Source organism: Miscanthus floridulus, chromosome 1 (genome assembly GCF_019320115.1).
Source record: "Miscanthus floridulus cultivar M001 chromosome 1, ASM1932011v1, whole genome shotgun sequence".
Lineage (NCBI taxonomy): Eukaryota > Viridiplantae > Streptophyta > Magnoliopsida > Poales > Poaceae > Miscanthus > Miscanthus floridulus.
The window spans coordinates 145112628-145132483 of record NC_089580.1 but is presented as its reverse complement, the minus strand read 5'-3'; the positions used below and the strand labels follow the sequence as shown (position 1 = coordinate 145132483).

Below are 19856 nucleotides of genomic sequence, written 5' to 3'. Positions count from 1 at the left end.
GCTAGAAGAATCCAGATCGCTACTAAATACACCTTAAATCTCCTAAATGGCAGTTTTTTTTAATTAGTAATCTATTGAAGACGCTCTTAGATAACCGCAAGAAAGCCAGCAGCCTATGAGAGCTTCAAACGCGTACATACCATAGGCACAATTTTGCAAATATGTGCAATGATCCCAATATTTAGTTAGATAGCTTAAGGCTTCTTAAGTCTTAACGGACTGGATCCGTTGGATTTCTAAAAAAAGAAAGCAGACACGCCAAACTTGTCGTAAATGAGGCACCAAATTAACCATACCGTAAATATCGTCGTGCTCCCATACACGAGAATGTAAGCATTTAACCAACTGGAGTATTTGATTTCTTTATTTCAATTTAAACCATGTTTAACACGTATTATAAATCTCTCAGTTTAATGCATGTTCCTTTCTACGAACGCTGGGAAGAAACGGGTTACATCCGTATTTGCCAGTCCTAAAAGGTAAGTTCTAAAAGTCTCTCAGTTTAATGCATGGTACTTTCTACTAACTCTGGGAAGCAACGGGTTACACCCGTATTTGCCGGTCCTAAAAGTTATGTTCTAAACAAGGATGCTAACATCAAAAACTCATGTAGCTACTGCCTCCAGAATGGGAAAGAGCCCCGGGTCAGCTATAAACAACAGGAAGCAGCTACTGCCTCCACCTCGTGCCAACTACTAAATGTCAGAATTTCTATCATTTTGTCCTCGCTATGTCCTCTGATGTATAATGTATAGACCACCGGAGTTAAAAGGTTAACCCCCTCTTTTGATCAAAAATCAAAATCAATTAACCCACCAGCACCGACTTGCCGCTAGAACCATCTGCGCAATCTGGACTCGAATGACCTCCTGGGCCTATATGACATCCTGTTGTACCTTGTCTTAGCTAATCCGCTATCACTGACGCTACCGCCCACAACATGATCATGAGCTTCTGAAAATTCCTCTGACCATGGTTCTAGGGGAATAAGATGACTGTCATCCTTTGCCTTCCTCTTTTGCTTCTCGAGCTGCTTGACGTTTTCTGAGATTTGATGAATTGTCTTATTTATCTTTGTAAAACTCCGCACCATAGGCTCCACGACATGGGAAACTGTATATTTGATGTCATCAACCATCTGAAAAGTTGCAACATAAACAAACGAGTCAATAGTTAGGATGGGTTGAATATGTCAGGATGAAGCAACTTGTGTGTCAGAAGCATACGATTTCACCGCTGCCCAACATCACGAACACTCTGAGAAAAACTCAACCGCCTGTCTTTAGTGGCAGGAGTTTGCAAGACTGTTAAGCTGTCAATCCCTCCTCCGATTTCTTCAGGATCTGGAGCTCCCAGTGATGCATAATCAGACATGACAGCAACATTGCGAACACTTCTTTCCCCACGGCTGTAAGGTTTAGCTGGAAACACTTTTAAATGGACCACTGCCGCAACCCCCATCTGTCATTCAAGAGATTTGTGTTACAGGAATGAACTTAAACACGCCAGGATACGAGTATCAATAGTAATCATCAACACGATGAACAGAATGGATGTACGCATGCCAAAAAAAAGTATTATCGTGACAAGATCTACTTGAGACAAGAAATTCATGGGGAAAACAACCCAACAATATTGACACATGAAATTAGCAGGTTTTCGCAGCCATTATCTTCACAATGTTTGCACAGAGCATAAAGGGAAGTAGTGTAAATTAATTTACAGCAAATATTCATTGATATGGAGGCACACCAAAATTTTAACAGCGACACAGTACAGCTAATATCAGGATAACAGACTAAATAGAATAACATAAGACAATTCAAGATAATACTTAGCACAAGTATATAGTATTTATCTTTCCAGGCAAGAAACAGGTACACGAGTATTAGCACTGATCTAGATTTTTCATATAATTAACTAATGGATAGATATAACTTCCTAAGGGCGTCTCTAATGGTCTAGCTTAGAGCTAGCTGAATCAATTTTTTAATCACTTAATAGTGCAAAAAGCAAGAGACTAGCGTAGACTCAGATGGCTGAGTGGACTAAAGCGGCGGATTGCTATGGAAAAGTGAACCAACCAAAATTGGGCAAAAGCTAAACCATGACAGTGGACAAAAAAAGTCAGATAAAACACACCTGAAGGCATATAATGTAATCCTGGATACGTGTTTGAAACCTTTGTGCCAAATGTCCATTAAAAAGCCCAGTTGAGAAAAGAAATGCAACAGCAACACCCTGCCACCAGGTCAAAAATACAATAGATTTGAAAGTAAGAAACTTGGACAGGGGCTTTATAGGTTCCAGCTTCTCCTTGGTAGCAGTATAAAACTGTATAAGACAATATAATGCCCACGTCTGGCTGAAATTTAGGACAACTGCCAAATATGGATACCTGCAAATGAATCGACAAAATTCATGAGGATGCAGAACTTGAAACCTTTCAGTCATTTGAATACAAATTTTGAAAAGTTTAAGCAAGTATTTGACTAGGTGTTAGACTGTTCTTGACAGAAGTATACTTATAATTCCAAAAATAAAGTATTCAAAAGAACAATAGCGCACAAGCAATGGAATTGATTCATACTCGTACCCGTATTTCCACCCAAACTTTCCTTCTCCATAGATTCCAAGAAGTTCAAAGAAAATTGCCAAGACAGCACAGATAGGTTTGAGGATCATCTAGAAAGTAGGAAACTGGAAACCACAATCAATAAGAACAGATTAAACAGGATTAAGCAAATTAGAGAAATGTGACCCCTCATGCATACATACATATTGCACAATACCAATCTTCACAGCATGGTAGAAGTCGGGACCAAGGTACCAATTTCTCATAAAGCAGCTCAATTTGAAAGGATGCTTCACAATGCCATAATCATAATCAATATCTAGCAGAGGTGAGCTCTCACTGATTTGGAGCCGACCCTCCATAAACCTAATGGTACTTTCCTCCCCACCTTAAATGACAAAAAAATTGGTCATATAAACATGAGAAAGGAAAAAAGGAAGCTAAAATATAAATACATAAGTTAGAAAACAAGATTTGAGCCAACCATCATTCAAACTATGCAGGCCCATGCATGATCAAACTAAAACAGGGAATAGACTTAGGAGTTTCACCAAGTTCTCATACTTATTTATGATCAAATTTTTATTTCTGTAAATTTGAATAGTGAAGAACGTAAAGGATATCATTCCACATGAATACTTTGATACAGTTATATTTCTTTTATGATCACATATATTTTGTAAGTTGTGACATTAACCAAGTGATGGACAAGACACCACAATGTTTTATGTAGCAGATAATGCAAGGGTCAAGTTGAAGTGGTTTGGTAGCACATAGCGGGAAACAATATAGCAGGTGCAGAACAATCAGCTATTTTATTTTTATAAGAAAGAAAATAACATGAACCTGACCAGTCAATTTTTTGAAGTGAAAAGGCTTATCTTGCATCAGGACAACTTAGTGGTGTGCCCTAAGTATTAAGAGCAAGTATTCAACATGAACAGGACCATAATATTTAAGAAATGGAGTAACCAAAGCAAAATCTGAAATTGCATCGTATTGAAGGGTGACTGCCAGTAAAAATGAAACATCACATGCTATCAGCATGTAATGGGACTCTACATCATCACTAATGGCAGAGCTTGAAAAAGATTAAGGGGACCAAACTCAGATACATATACCTATATTAGTTTTTTTTTTTTTGTATTACTCAAGTGATGAAAACTAGTACTCCCTCCATTCCAAATTATAAGACGTTTTGGCTTTTCTGGATACATAGCTTTTGCTACACACTTAGATATACAATATCTCTAGATACATAGGAAAGGCAAATGCATCTAGAAAAGCCAAAACGTCTTATAATTTGTAATGGAGGGAGTATTTCCTGATGAACTTTCTATAGTAGGGACCCTTGATCTACATTAAGCTCTGCCTATGGACAGTTGGGCACACACCACAACTGTACAGCACGCCAGACCAGCTGCTGCTCCTGGTCGTTACCACAGATGAGAACACAAATAAGAACCTTCTGCCTAAGAGCAAAATTCCTCTTTATTCTGCTGCTGAGAATGGAAGTATTGGTGTGCCTTACTTCCAACTATTGGTTAACTGAAGATATTTCACTTGTGCAGAATTCCAACAGATACTCAAATACTCACCTAAGCATGCTATCAAATATCTCTCAAAACAATACATGGCAAATGCCTCGTAACAGTCACGCATCAGTTCACAGATGAATGCGACATTCGAATCCAGTAATGAAAAGAACTGCAAAAAACACAAGAAACATTATATATTTCCAACAGTAAATAAGAATGCTGCCAACACTGAAGAAACAAAATCAAGGTTGTTTCAGAATTTACTCCCTCTACTCAGAAATATATGATGTCTAAAAATTTTAGCAGACAAACTTCAACTTTGACCGCTGATATATAAAGAAAATTTTTAGCTGCATGTTATGAAAATAGTACCATTATAAGTTTGCTATGAAAACAACTTTAAGTGTACAATATCTCAAGAGTCTGTAACTTTGTACATATGCATTACTCCAGAAGCTCAGTCGAAGTTGCTTATTAGTGACATATATGGTCCAATCGCCTATTCTTGAACAGACGAATACCATAAAATAAGTTCAAGTTGGTGAAAGCCAAAACAAGTTACAATAAGCAAATACAAATATTATAAAATGTATCAAAGACAGCATATTTTTAAAGAGTGGGTTGCAGTTGCTGAACATGTGTGTAAAGGTTAATGTGATCTCATCTTATATCACTATATACAAAACTAAAGAGGGGTGGACCAAATAACATAATAGTATGACTATCAATAAACAACAAGGAGAACAGAGAACTTTGTAAAAAATTACATAAGTAAGACAAAGACAAATAACAAGAAGATTGTATTTTTGTACCATCCGAATATATTCAGCATTCAGATTCTCTCCAAGTATCATAATTATGATATGAAGATTAAACTAATTTAGGAAGTGATGGCAACTTATTGGCAGAAATGCTGGGATAGAAAGCAAAAGTAGCTGTATCTACTTACTGATTGAACAGCATATACTGGAACCATCAGAATCAGACCAATCATGAATTTTTGCTCCTGAAATATGCATAGTGATTAACTGAATCAGAAGAACAGGGCAAATAGTCGAACATCTTGCACACATATAAAATCTTTATTAGGACAATATTAATAAATCAAAACCAAGGTATGAAAGCAAAGTATCTCAGGTTGATGGTATGCACACAGATGCTCAAAGGTTAGAAACAACGACAGAACAAGAGCCACAGTTACAGATGTTCCTGCACTCAAAATTGGCCAGCTTGGTAATGGCTTTGATGCTGAAACGAAGCCAGGAGAGAACATGTTCCCTGATCGAGCCAGACAACTGCTCACATGGGCCAGCACCAAAATGAAACGGATCACATTTTTCAGTGCCATACTGTCAGTAAAGATAATGACGAAGTGTTGGGATTGTCGTCTTTAGCTACTCCTGGCTTTGTTCTTTTAAAGGCTAGAGGATTCAGAAGGATTCAGAAGCTAAGGGGCAATCTTTTTTGGTATTTCTGTAGTCTTCCCAAACTGCTTTTAATGCTCTGCAACACTTCTCTGTAGAGCATGCTGGTCCTTCCCTATATAGAAAAGCAGATTTCTTTAAAAAATTCTAAAGTGTAACAACAAAGAACGCAGCATACTAGAATCTTTGGTAAGCAACTGCATATAAGATTGAACAATTCTTCCAGACGAGATAGTCTGTCCTATTATATTGTAGTCCTATAGGATTTGAAACCTACACGGCCAACAAATTGTTGGAAATGCTATATTTCTATGGCAACTCACTATGAGGTCAGCAAATAACTGCATGTTCCCTAATATGTTAACGTATTTTAATGACTACGGTTTATTCTTCAAGCAACTAGGGGTTAGTAGGTGTGCATTCTATTCTCCAGCAAAAAAAATGCAAGAATGAAGTATACGAGTTTGCTCTTTTTCAGTATAACCAGGAGTTGGATTCTTTGACGGGTACAACGATGCAACAGCTGAGCTAATCAATAAATCCTTCTGGCTGAAAGATTTTATCAATGTTCCTGGATAAATGTCTACAGAAAAACTAGCAAAAAAATTGCATTTATGTACTATAGAAGATGGCACAAGCAAATCATCAGTGAACAGCGACACAGTATTCTACTGTAGCTAGGCAAATTAATGGTAACATTCACAACGGGGTTTATGAGTGACTGTTGAAGGATCTCATGTTCCAGTTATACCAAGAGTAAAAAACAGAACCTACAATCAGGAAAGGAGTTCCAGGCACAGGGGCAAAAAGCAACCTTATAAACACACCAAACAACTAAGGCTATGGATCTCTTTTAGTCAGCATTTTGCTCTATATGAACTATTTGTTTGCTCTCGCTGCAAGTGCAGATATTGTGATAAGAAACGGAAAAAACATCTCATGATGTGAAGGTTGGGAATTTTAGTTCCATTATCTAAGAAAACTACAGCCACTGCGGCACTGCCCACTGCTCTACATGCAGATTGCATGGTAAAAGTTGAATACCTATCCTTACTTGTTTGAATGCACATGTATTCAACTGAATCTACGTGTTGGAGTGGATTGGGGTGGTAATTAAACTAAGTTCCACCCCCAATACGCTCCAGCACTTCCACCCCCAATACGCTCTAACACTCATGGATTGAGATGGATATATGTGCATCCAAACAAGGCCTTAGTGGGGATAAAACCAATTGTAACTACTGAGGCTTCCTCAACATAATACTCATAGTAAACACCATGTTGCCAAATATAGAATGCCATGAAATCAACACAAACTAGTAGCTGCAGCATCACCGTGGGGCATGGGGGTTCAGTTAAACCAACAACAAAGTTTATCTAGTTCAGGGTAATGGCGCCCTAATCCGTGAACTCGAACACTCAGAACGATCTTGTGCAAAGAAGACGAACCGAATCTACGCATTGAAAACTACCAATCAGATGTTGATCCAATCGATGGGGGTGAGAGTTAAGAGATTTTTTTACGCTTAAGCCTCCCACCCGCCGGATTTTTTTTTTTTTTTTTTTTTTTTTTTTTGCTTAAGCCCCTCAACCCATCCATTGGATGGGCATCTAACGGTCGTTTCCAAGTTTGCACAACCGTCGAAGGATCAGGTTAGTACCCCAGAACTCCACAACTACTAACTGCATGCATTGGAGTAACCCCTAGGACGGAAGAATCGGAGTCGAGTGCTCGCGGAAGCAAACGAGAGAGAAAAAAAATCAGAACAAATTAGAACGATCCGAGCGAGTCAAGGGCTCACCAACCAGTCCTGATGAATCCCCACTCGACGCCGTTCGAGGAGGGGTGGGGGCAGATGGTCGGTGGAGGAGGGCGGGGGGCGGAGGTGCCGAGTCGCCGGGCACGTGAGCAGGAAGGGGGGGTCCGAGGTGGCGTGCTCTGGCGGAAGGAGACCTGGCGGCGTGTTCGGCGGAACGGGACGGCAGAAGACATTCCACGCTTGCCGCTTTCCTCTTGGTAACGATGGCGTGCGGTGCAGTGCAGGGCAACCGAAAGGAGAAGGGCAACACTGCACTCTGCGGGTGGGCCCAGGGATCTCTATCCAAGGCGTGCGTTGCGGCCCGAGTTCGTTCTTGTCTTGTCCGAAGCAAATTCGATTCAGATAATTACTTTTTTTTTAGCAAAATTCAGATAGTTACTTTCTTATTCCTAAAAAAGTTCCACTTCCTTTCTCGGTTAATTTTGAACCTACCTATTTGGCTCAATCCAACTTTGATTCTTATTTAGCACTACTGTTAGGTTTGGTTACTCACGGTGTTAGGTGGTGTTTGGATCCTGTGACTAAAATTTAGGAGGTACGTTGGGAGGATGTTGCATGGAGTGTTCGGATACTAATAAAAAAATAAATTACATAATCCGTCGGTACTTCACGAGATGAGTTTTTTAAGCCTAATTAACCCGTCATTATCACATTTTTACTGTAACACCACATTGTCAAATCATGGACTAATTAGGCTTAAAAGATTCATCTCGCAAATTAGTCATAAACTATGTAATTAATTTCGTAATTAGTCTATATTTAATACTCCATCCATGTGTCTAAACATTTGATGTGACAGCGACTAAAATTTAAAAGGGACAACCAAACACCACCTTAGGTGCGACACAAAATGACGCTTTTACCTCAAGGTGAGATAGGTAAAGAGTATACAGAGTTTAATTTGGTATATTTCATTTTTAGGATTATTTAGACTAATTTTGCATCGTCGAGGACATCATAATTGCACAAGCTATGTAAAATAGTCTAAATAATCCTCAAAATGAAATATAACAAAACTAATCTTTGTCTGTCTTGCCCAGGGGTAAGAGCGTCAATTCGTGCCCCACTGAACACCGCTAGTGGCCAAATCTAACGGAATGGCCAAATAAGAAACTAAAGTTGGATTTCGGACCAAATATGTTAGTTCAAAAGAATTTTTTTTAGGTCTTGAAAGTAATTCTCTCAATTCAATTAATAAGAACCTTGGGTTGTACGGTGATTCTTATATCAGTAAAGTATCTCCTATCAGCCGTGTTTCATTAGATTTTGATATTCTTCGAATATATGTGTGTTGGAATCTTCTATGATCTAGCTTTGTTTGGATGATGTTATGAGATTCTATGTTTTTTTCTCTATCGGGATGTTAAAGTCTATTAAGAGTTTAAGACTGAGTACATACATGCCCTAATAATTAATTAATGTTGCTAGTGTACTGGTAAATACTGCATCATAGAAGTACTCCCACCGTCCCAAAATAAAGTGTCGTTCTCGCTTCCCGACGAGTCAAATGTTTTTAACTTTATCCAAATATATACAAGAAAATATAATATTTATAGTACATAATTAGCATCATAAACTTATTTGGAGATACAAATATTGCTAATATTTTTTATATACTCGGTCAAACTTAATAAAATTTGATCGGCACAAAAATCATAACAACACTTATTTTGGAACGAAATGAGTAGCATAGAAAACAACAACGTTGCTTGTGTCTGTTTATGACACTGGCCTTCTGATGTACTAACATGGCTGCGGGACTTAAGATCAGTGTAAGGGCCTCTTTGGCACGGCTTATGTCGGCTTCGGCTTCATCTATTTTACGCAAATCGAGGCACTGTAGCGTGAAGCCGTTTTGTAAGCCGAGGTTAAAATAAACTACAAGCCGGGAAAAGTCAGTTTTTCTGGCTTCACCGGCTTTGGCTTCACCGGTGAAGCTGTTTTGGATGAGCCGTGCCAAAGGGGACTTAAGTTAAAGGATACAATTTCCATATAACTAGAAAAACAACGTGGCATTAGAGTATCAGTTGCTGTCAGACAACCGCTGCAGCTTCGTTGCCGTGAATAACATTTCGGGCGTGACTGGTTCCTTGCGCATCGTAGGCTGGCTCGCACCAGGCTCTTGTTGGCCGGGATCAGTACATCTACACGAGTTTGTTTGGCTACCATCTGCTTGTAGCCAGGACAAGGAAGGATGGAGATTAAAAAAAAGGACAAGAAAGGATGGTGATTGGTTAGGCAGTCTGTATGCACGTCTCCTCTCTCAGTCCGCACAATCTCACGCTGCACAACACCGGGCAGGCTCGGTACACACGCAGGTTCCAACTGATGCTTTGCCGGGTAGATACCAGCTACAAATCACGCCCTTGGTCACCGAAGCCTCGTTTGGTTTGGACCTCCTAAACTTTTTTTTTTTTAGAATTGGACCTCCTAAACTTTAGTTATCTAAATTAGGGACTAAACTTTATTCATATGGTGTTTGGTTTGGTTGACTAAAAGATACTAACATGTTTAGGATGACCAAAATACCCCTATTTAATGCTAACTGCTACCCCTAAAGATTTGGCGCCATCAATAAATGAGGGGTATCCTCTGTCCAAAGTTGTGTTTAGTCCCTTCTAGTCACAATTTAGTGACTAGATGACTAAATGGCTTTTAGTCATAGTGTTTAGCTCTAAAGAAGGCACAAACCAAACAAGACCTAGCCCCATCATCAATGGCAGCAAGTTTGAACTACCTCATTTTGATCCGACTCCCGAAGTCTAGGCAAACCTCATTTTGATCCGACTGCCAAAGTCTAGGCAAACTGCAAATCGGACTAGCAAGTACTCCCTCCGTTTCAAATTATAAGACATTTTGACTTTTCTAGACACATTGTTTTTTTCCTATGTATCTAGTGATAGTATATCTAAATACATAGAAAAAAAATTATGCATCTAGAAAAGTCAAAACCTCAAACAATTTGGAATGGAGGGAGGGAGTAACTTGAATGAGTGAAACAGTCCCAAAGTGCAAGTATATGCTGTTTAACTATACTGACAGGGCAGCATTATTTCACTAGTCAAATAAAGCTAAAGATTACAGAACTTGCAACGAGCCTATGTTTCACACGGTGCAAAATTAAGCATAATCTGCAGCAACTGCCAAGTAAATTACGGAAATGAAGAAAACATGCATGAGGTCCAGAACAACATGATTTTGTCAACAATAGCACAAATCCACATAGCATGCATTCAACAATCACTAATATAAAATTAAGCAAAGTAAATGGGCACTTCAGCGCACTATTCAACACAACAGTGACAACACAGGGGTCCATCGATACAAGTTGACACTGATAGTTAATATCATCGAATCGGGTACTGTTGCTAAGACAAAGACGGAAGTAGAACAATATGGAGGACAAGTGTCCAGAAAAGAAGATCTCTGGACTCCATCTGCAATCCTCGACAGCATATCAATTTTATTCAGGTTTCGCCTGCAAATTTTGATCGAATTGTTGTCAGTTCAGCTGTGTTTGCTATTAACAAGTACAGAAAATAAGAATAGAATCATTTTACATCAGGAGAGCGTGAGCCAGATGGGCTCCTGCTTGGACTCTGCTTCTTGGAGCTTGCTGCTTCACCATTTGCGGGCTACATAGACATTTTAGCAGATATAAAATTAAGCAACAAAAATAACAAAAAAATATTATCAAAATGATGAAGGGAACTTACAGAAGCATTAGGAGATTTGGATCTTGCTGGTGATCTGCAAAACGTTCCAGAAACAACTGATTCAATATCCAAAATGCAGCTTTAACAACTTGGTTCCAAAAGCCATGACGCCGCGTCGAACGAAAGCAATAAAAGCTCACGAAAATTGAAGCGTTCAGTTCCATGCAAGTGTAACATTGTTGTATAATAATGTCAAAAGTGCATATATGAACTACAGCAACCATCTGAAGTGTGCCCGAGGTAGGAAGAAAACTCATTCCCCAAGCATTGAACTCCAAGTACATTCCTAGTCACTGTACCACCATAATCCAGATCACCAATCCTTAACGCTCCTATGTCCAGTATTCCAAACAATGCGCTTATGCCCAAGCTCTGATGTCAGTCAGTTACAGGACATTAGGTAAAATAATGGGACGATTTTAGCTTTCCATACAAGCTCTCAATTAATAACCATACCTTATAAAACCAACTGAACTGTAGCAAATCGTGAAAATCCCATCCTCAATATCCTAATGCGCAATCCCCAGATGACCGCACAATCCCAGATAAAAGGGCGAGATTATTGAGTCTTCAAAAACAAAACAGAACAGACTAAGCAGTTCATATCGTTCATTGAGACTCTGAGCACTTGAGAAGGAACCTCAAAACAATCAGACTGTACAGCAAGCCATCATCATTGATACATGCCTGGGAGTGTAACTGTGTTAACTTGAACTTAACTGATTTGCTTATTAGAGAATGATTAGATACCAAATATTCAGGCCAATGAAGGTTACAGAACAAAGATGATACTTTAATAAAGATTGTTAACCACTGTTTTAGACTAAAACAGCAGCAATCTTTGGGAAAAAAAAAGGCCCAGAGTAGGCAACAGGTAATTACGATACAGAAGTAGGCATATTTGTAATTTGGCCAGATATTCTACTGATGCATATATATTGTGCTTTGGAAAAAACAGTAGAAAAGAACTTGACACATAAGGATTCAAAGCTCAAAATCTGGAACAGTGTATGTTACCTAGATGGAGAACGTCCTTTTGATGCAGACCTTGAACGGGAAGAAACAGACCTCGACCGGGATCTAGATGCTGAACGGCGAGTCCTGGGTGATTTGCTGCAAAGTATATTCCGTGTTAGTATTAGTTATCAACAAGGTTACCCATGACATCTCAGTACCGCAGCATACCTCGGGCTCCTGCTTTTGCTGTAGCTACGACTTGGGCTTCGGCTACGTGAGTAGGAGCGACCACGTTTGGCATCATATTCCTTCACCTGTAAAGAATAAGGTTCATGCTTAACAACGAACTACATAAATGATCCCCAGGACTAAACCAGTAACAGGATGCGATGCTTACCCTTATATAGGCTCGCCCAAAGGCGTTCCTGAATTCAGTATCATCCAGCTTCTTTATCTACAACGGGTTGTCAATGACAAGAGCATAGTTCAAAGCATTAAGAGCACATTTTTAGGGCTATTGTAGAAGAGATCGAACTAACAATGACAGATAGGGAAGCAATCAAAGATCAGGTATTGTAGAAGGTCAAAAGTAGATACATGGAAAAAAAAAACTATAGAATGAAATGATTCACCCTAAGACAGAAGGGAATGTATTATGGACTTACAGCATATTTCATATCATCATAATTTGTGTAGTCCACAATTCCTATGGTGCCTGTAACAAAATAGAAATATATGATAAGAACTTGAAAAAGAAAAGAAGTGTTAAGAACATAGATAGCTTTACATCACATTCCTTGAAGAAAATAAGGTTGAAAACCAAGCAACCGAATGAAATAAACCTTCACAATAAATAATAAGAGATGCTAGTAATCATGTTATGTGGCATTTATATGCGCCCAAATCCTAGAATAAACAGCAATGATGAGTACTTTTTTTGGACACAGCAGATATGGGAAGGCTAAGTTGGTGCTCTTTTTAAAACTTGATAAGAAGTCATCAAAATGGCCGTGTCCGTATTCCAGATCAAGGGGAGAGATTATTGATGAAACGATGGTCTTTTATGGGGATTGAGAATATAGGATGTGTGATGAATGTCCCTATAAATTGTGGGCAGCTTACAGTTTCACCAACAAAATAAGTTCATTTGCAAATTTCGAACGCAATATCCTCAAGCATTCAGTTCTCAAGCTGCTTGAATCATAGGCATTAAGTGTGGCAAGCACATTACTTCAATAATGGCTATGAGCTTTAGTTATTGTCCCAATACATTTGATCCATTCAAGTGGTGCTAGCATGTTAAAATTGTTACTGTAGTACATTGGGTTATTATGTACCCAAGCAAGCTTGAACTTTCTTGTGGCAGTATCATTCTTGCAATCCCAAGCATTTTTCAACTGTTCCTAAATTACCTTTAACTAAACATTAGTATTTTATCAATCAATATTTAAAAATATCAAGAGCTAATAGTTTCCTGTTCTGGGAAATGAAAATACTAAGAGAGAAATAAAATGGAACACAGGGCACTTCGTATAGCCATATATGGATCCCCAGTATGTAACAGGATATGTGCCATTAGTTTTGTCATGACGATGACACCAAAGGGGCAGAAAGATCAAACCTTATTGCTTTTGAAAAAAAAATGCACCCCAAAAATATTTGTGCACCTCTGCTTCTAAATATTTCTGTTGAACATTTCCAAATTGTAATAAAGGCAGCGGCTTTAACCCAAATGCTACTTACCACCACCTTCGCGAGACACTTCAGAGAAACAAACATCACCAGCCTTCCGCATATGATCCTGGGAAGAATATATTTGGTGTTAATGAGACAAACGATACAGTCTTATGGAAGAACACGAGGGAAAAAGTTTTGCCTCAGACCTTTAAATCCTGCCATGATGCAGAAGAAGGCAGTCCAGTGACAAGAACTGTTGCCATGATTCAAGTTAAAGGTTGCAGACAGAGAATAGAAGAGCAATCACTGATGTTCAACATGAATAGAAACCATACCACGATACTCTGAGTGTCTCGACACACCACGACGTGCTCCACCACCACCACCAAAGCCACTTGAACGATCATACGAGGAAGTATTACCTCTACCACCATGAGCAGCCTCCACCTGACCACAGAAGTAGGCATTGGATCAACAGATTGAAGAGAAAGAGAGCAATCATGTAGCTTATCAGAGCACTGATTAGCTTACTCTTAGACGGTTTCCATCAAAGTTGTATCCATCCCGCCCAGCAATTGCATCCTCAGCATCACGAGGATCTTCAAACTACAAGATTAGCAAAGTACCTTAAATTTGCTGTTCGTGACTAAAGTCATCAACCAAAACACGATAATCTTTTGAGGGGAAAAGATGACCATGTTATTCAACACATTCAGATGAATCTTACCTCAACAAAAGCATAACCAGGTGGCCTTGGGGGGACCTTCAGGTCGATGTCAACAATTCTACCATACTGCGTTCACAAGTTTTATAAAATTGGACATTATTAGTATAAAACCATGCAACCTTTCAAATGAACAACAACTATAAGCAACATTCTCAAGCGCAAGCATAGCTTGAGGTTCATAGTGAATGTAGCAGAGGAACTTGGTGGACCCTGATAGCACAAGGTTATCCAAGCCACCAGTTTTCTACGATTTATGGGCAAGGCCATAAGAGCACGGCAGTGCATCGCATCCTATTGCATTAGGAAAGTAGTATAAGCATCGGAGGTACTGAATCTAAGAAGCACACGGCAAGTGAGCCCAGCCTAATACGGTAAGACGGGTTGCGCTCTTTGCTAATGATTAATAGGGTAGCAAGGAATCAAACAATTAAAAAAATTCCCCACCTTGTAGAACAGATCCTCCACCTCCCTCTCCCGGATGTCGCCGGGGAGGTTGCCGACGTAGATCGTGCGGCTCCAGCGCCTGCTCATCCTTCACCGCTGACCTACCAACAAAGCAAGAAGGGAAGAATTAATCAGCAAAACATCCCCCGACGCGTCCGCGTCCGCATCCGCATCTACGCAACCCGATACGACACCCCACAAGAAAACAAATCTAGAAGGCAGCGGGGCACGAACCACCCGAGGAACGATGAGGAAAGGAGATTCCTACCTGAACAGCTGGGGCCGGAGGGAGATAGAGGTCGAGGCTAGGGTTTCGCTGTTGCGGCTGCGAGGTCGAGACGGATGGTTTATGACCACTCGAAGTCGAAGGGGAAGACCCGAAAGAAAGACGACCGGGACCGGAGCGCATCGGTTTGGGTCCGAATTCTCAATGACTGTGGGCCAGGTACGGCAAGCCCGCTCGCCTCTTCACTCTTATGGATTTTTGGGGATCGTTTCTGTGTCGGGCCACATTCAGTAAGACGGAGATGGGCCGTGGGAACGTCAGGTTGGCCGATATTGGAGGTCTGTTGCCTTTCCACTGCTTGCTTTGCCCGGCTAGGTAAGAAACCGACGCTACTATTCTGTGAACAACCGCTGGTCGGTCACCTTTCTCGGATCAGAAATACTATACAACACACACGTGGTTTAAAGAAAAAAAACACATGAATTTTTTCTCTCTCTTTTTTTCACTTCGCGCGTGTCGATCGCTCGGCTGTTCGTGTTCGTGTATGGGAGTGTGATTAGCAGCGGATCCAAAACACATGTACGTGTTCGTGTGTGTTCGTGTGTGGGCTCCAGGCTGTTCGCTCGGATCGATCGCTCGGCTGTTCGTGTGTGGAGACGGCTGACGCCTCGTGTGTCCGGCTCCAGGCTTGCTTTACGATTTGTGATTTGTTTTTTCATAGAAAAAAATTGTTTTTTTGTGATCTGTGAATCTATGATCTTGTAATTTGTGATTGTCTGGAAGTAGAAGAAAGCTGGAGGTAGAATAAGAATGGAGGCTGTTGGATCTTAATTCTATAGTGTAAAAAAATTCATGTGTTGAAACTACATAAAACACATGGTTGTTGGGAAGACAGACTCATTTCCATAACTTTTTTTTAAAGACTTTTTGTTATCGTGAAAATTTATTTTTGCAACTTTTCTTTTTTTAATAAAAGTTACAAAAATAAAGAAAATACATCGTAAAGAAATTTATATTGCGTGGAGATCCTTAAATACATCATAGATCACCCATGTATACTATGAACATGATAAAATATATCGTAGAACATCACATGCTAAGTGAATATTACAAGATAATACTTCATAGATCTATGTATACTACGTGGACATCTAAAATAACATCATATGTATAATAAACGGACATCACAAAATACTCTGCAGAACATCACATCACAAAATACATCGTATAACCAGCACCACTGACTATCAAGTATCGGTGAGACTGGAGTGGGATCAAAGTAAGAGACGGCGAAGTTGTAAACTTTCGGGTTTCGGCTCCAACAACTCTCAAGTATCCTTGGCCACTGATGAGTAAAAACGTAACAATTTGTAAACGAGGAAGTCTGCACGAGGGCACTGAACCAATTTTTATGCAGATGAAACGTACAAGGCATGAACAAAAATAAAAACCAAAACCAAATGCGCCGTCAGCCGTCCCACGTGACCATAATAAGTATGCAACATATGCCATGTTGGCTCAGTAGATAAATCATGATTGAAAGTATTATTGGTTTATTTGTTGTGGGAAAAAATAATGTTTGATGACTGAAAAAATACGACTTATAAGCCAAACGAGCGGGACAATAAGGTCGAAAGTTGCAACGTAGAAATGCGCTCTGTTCGTTTGGACTTATTTAGCTAATAAGTCATGACTAAAAGTACTGTTGACTAATTTAATGTAAAAGAAAAATATTATTTATTAACTAAAAAAATACAATTTATAAACGAAAACAAGTCCAAACGAACGGGACGACCATCGACGGCTTTTCGCAGCAAGTCGATGATTTCGTTTCAGCTCAATTAACCAACAACACTTTAGAGGACAGTACCAGTAGTATAGAACAAGTACAAAAAGCTTTAGGGACATGACCACACGAGCCCGCGGAGGCACCGACCAGGACAACTTTACCGCTTTCTTTTTGTTTTTTGATTGAAAAATTGAAATTCTGAGGCACACTTTATAGGAGCGGTCCTTGCTTGTTTGTACTGCAAGGTAAAACATGAAATTCACGGGCACGCATTGGTGTTCAGGGTCTTGTTTAGTTTCTCCCATATTTCTAACTTTGACCTTATGTAAAAAGAAGATTCTTTGTCACATCAAATTTGTAGTACATGTATGGAATACTAAAAGTAGACGAAATTAAAAACTAATTGCACAGTTTAGTTGTACTTTGCGAGACGAATATTTTGAGCCTAATTAGTCAACGGTCGGACAATTATTACCAAATACAAACGAAATACTACAGTGACGCTACAGTGCATTTTGCCAACTTTGCACATCTGAAATTTGGCAACTAAACAAGACCCAGAACGATGCGATCAGTAGTCCTAGACTCCTACTCCCTCCGTCCCAATTTATCTGTCGTTTTCGGTGTCCGTGCCACGACTTTGACTCAATTTATATAAAATATATGCAATATTTGTGTCTCCAAATAAATTTGTTAAAAAACTAGATTCAAAAACATTTCTAATGATGCTAATTATGTATCATAAATAATAATATTTTTTTAATATATATTTTTGTTAAAGTTATTTCTCGGAAAGCGAGAACGATAGATATTATAGGACGGAGTGAGTAGTCCACTCGTACAGCGTGTACTGTACTGTGTACGCGTAGACTGCTTCTGGCTCTGGGGTGGAGTAAAAATGGCGGAGCGAAACAGACAGAGGCCACCGACGAGACGAGAGGCAGGGGAAGAGAAGAGTACAAGCACGCACATGGCCCGACGCAGCACAGAAGCTTCAGCAGCCCCTCATCACAAAACGACGAAGCAAACAGTAGATTAAAGGTAAGGTTTAAGGCCTTGTTTAGTTTCCGATGATAAAATTTTGGATGTCACCTCGAGTGTTACATGGAGTGTCGTAAAAAAACAAATTATAGAATCCATCGGTAAATCATAAGACGAATTTATTAAACATAACTAATTCATCATTAGCACATGTGTTACTGTAGCACTTTATTATCAAATCATGGACTAATTAGGCTTAAAAGATTGATCTCGCAAAATAGTCGTAATCTATACAATTAGTTTATTTTTTAGTCTATATTTAATACTCCGTACGTATGTCCAAACATTTAATGGGATAAGATATAAACTTTTGAAGAGAAACTGAAAAAGGCCTAAAACCAGAAAGTAAAGTTTAGAGATGTCACATTGGATGTTATATCAAGGTATCACATGAGAGTGTTCAGATAGTAATAATAAAACAAATTACAGAAGTCCTCAGTAATTCATGAGACGAATTTATTAAGCCTAATTAATCTTTCATTGGTATATGGTACCGTAGCACCACATTGTCAAATCATAGACTAATTGAGTTTAAAAAATTCATCTAGTAAATTAGTCGCAATCTTTATAATTAATTATTTCTTTAGTCTATATGTAATACTTAGAAGCTAAACAAGGCAGTGTTCCACACGATTTACACACGCGCTTTTGCACCCACGCCCCTGGCAAACCACGCATTACACAAAACAACCCAACAGCCGGCCCGGCCGGAGATCGCGCCGACCACCGCCTGTCCGCCGCCCCGCTGCAACCGCCGCTCTCGGCTCCTCCTACTCGTCGTCGCCGCCGTCGCCGCCAAAGAGCGAGGAGCGGTAGTAGAGCAGAGCGAGGATGAGGAGGAGCATGAACGCGACGCCGACGGGGGAGCCTCCCACGCGGTGGACGGCGTCGGGGGACCCGCCGAAGGCGAAGACGTCGGCGAGCGCCGCGGCACCGCGGTCGGAGGAGAGGAGGCGGATGAGAAACAGCAGGCACACGGGGAGGAGGAGCAGCCCCACGGGGCTCAGCAGCTCAGCCACGGCCTCCGTCAGCGCCTCGCCGCCGTCGCCCAGGAACAGCGGACTCGCCACCACCAGGCCCACCACCACCGCCAGCAGCAGGCCGTGAGGCGCGCCGCGCGGGCCTGGACCGCCGTAGTAGTACTCGTCCCCAGCGCCAGCCATTGCCGCTGCCTGCTCTTTCTCGCTCGCTCGCTTTCGCGGTGGTGGTGGTGGTGATGGTGGGAGACTGGGAAGTGAAGAAGATTTCGTGTCAAACCAGCACCAGCAGCCTAGAAACCAGTGGTAGATCACACGGGGACGGGGACGGGGACGGGGACGAGGGAAAGGGAGGACGACAGGTTGGTGGTGCGGCCGTGCAGGTAGCCCACCCGCAGTGAGACAGCGTGCGAGCCGGGGGCGGTGCGAGCTGCGAGCCCAGGCCCACCCCTCACGACCAAGAGAAGTGGCCGGGCGATGGCTCGTTCCAAATTCTCTCGTGTGTATATACAAGTAGGAGTACAATGCAAATTTGCAATGCACCACTGAATCGCAGGGTTACACTGCATGCATTTCTTAATTCTGATGAGGAGTGAGGACAGTTCAGGCCTTCAAGCTTGAGAATCTTGAGAACCTCAGCCTGTTCGTTTGGCTGTGGCTTGTCGTAAACGATCGTAAATTTTCAGCCGGAACAGTATTTTTCTCTCACACAAACCAGCCAGCAATACTTCTTCACGAACCAGCAACGATATGAATTAGCCAACCGAACATGCTGTACTCATTGCCTGCACAAGCAGTCCTTACCTGTCAGATCAGCCGACAATTAGCATGACATTTCAGATCTCGGATCCTGTCAGTTTCAGGCTTGCAGCATGTGAGCTTGCCTCGTCGCCCCTAGCGCTTCTCGGGGTAAATATACAGCATGTGGGCTTGCCTCGTCGCCCA

At 40.6% G+C, this 19856-nt stretch overlaps 3 protein-coding genes across 7 annotated transcripts; all 3 read right to left on the bottom strand.

Annotated features, from left to right (window-relative positions):
• Positions 1-342: 342 nt before the first annotated feature.
• Positions 343-7453, bottom strand: LOC136543101 (protein LAZ1 homolog 1-like). The gene is given in 9 exon segments (XM_066535656.1): positions 343-1138; positions 1227-1245; positions 1247-1461; positions 2143-2398; positions 2597-2685; positions 2779-2963; positions 4174-4282; positions 5063-5119; positions 7344-7453. Coding segments are annotated over 8 exon segments (1224 nt in total). The 5' UTR covers positions 5108-5119; positions 7344-7453; the 3' UTR covers positions 343-832.
• A 3132-nt stretch (positions 7454-10585) lies between these two features.
• LOC136543082 (serine/arginine-rich splicing factor SR34A-like) lies at positions 10586-15293 on the bottom strand. 5 transcript variants are annotated; one of them, XR_010780792.1, is made up of 16 exons: positions 15147-15293; positions 14879-14979; positions 14435-14500; positions 14239-14313; positions 14043-14154; positions 13914-13960; positions 13774-13831; positions 12696-12745; positions 12428-12484; positions 12259-12344; positions 12091-12186; positions 11714-11760; positions 11530-11582; positions 11074-11445; positions 10918-10992; positions 10586-10835 (listed from the first exon to the last, which is right to left on the bottom strand). XR_010780792.1 is itself a non-coding variant. In XM_066535641.1 (14 exons), exons 2-14 carry the CDS (start codon positions 14963-14965, stop codon positions 10821-10823), a joined length of 858 nt encoding a protein of 285 aa, XP_066391738.1. In that variant the 5' UTR covers positions 14966-14979; positions 15147-15293; the 3' UTR covers positions 10586-10820. The 5 variants fall into 5 exon arrangements, 1 of the variants encoding a protein (XP_066391738.1); XR_010780791.1 differs by having other exon boundaries at positions 11530-11760; XR_010780789.1 differs by lacking the exon at positions 11714-11760 and having other exon boundaries at positions 11530-11641.
• A 3211-nt stretch (positions 15294-18504) lies between these two features.
• LOC136496928 (uncharacterized) lies at positions 18505-19402 on the bottom strand. The gene has a single exon (XM_066492711.1). The coding sequence runs from the start codon at positions 19095-19097 to the stop codon at positions 18705-18707; it is 393 nt and encodes a 130-aa protein (XP_066348808.1). The 5' UTR covers positions 19098-19402; the 3' UTR covers positions 18505-18704.
• Between the last annotated feature and the right edge of the window lie 454 nt (positions 19403-19856).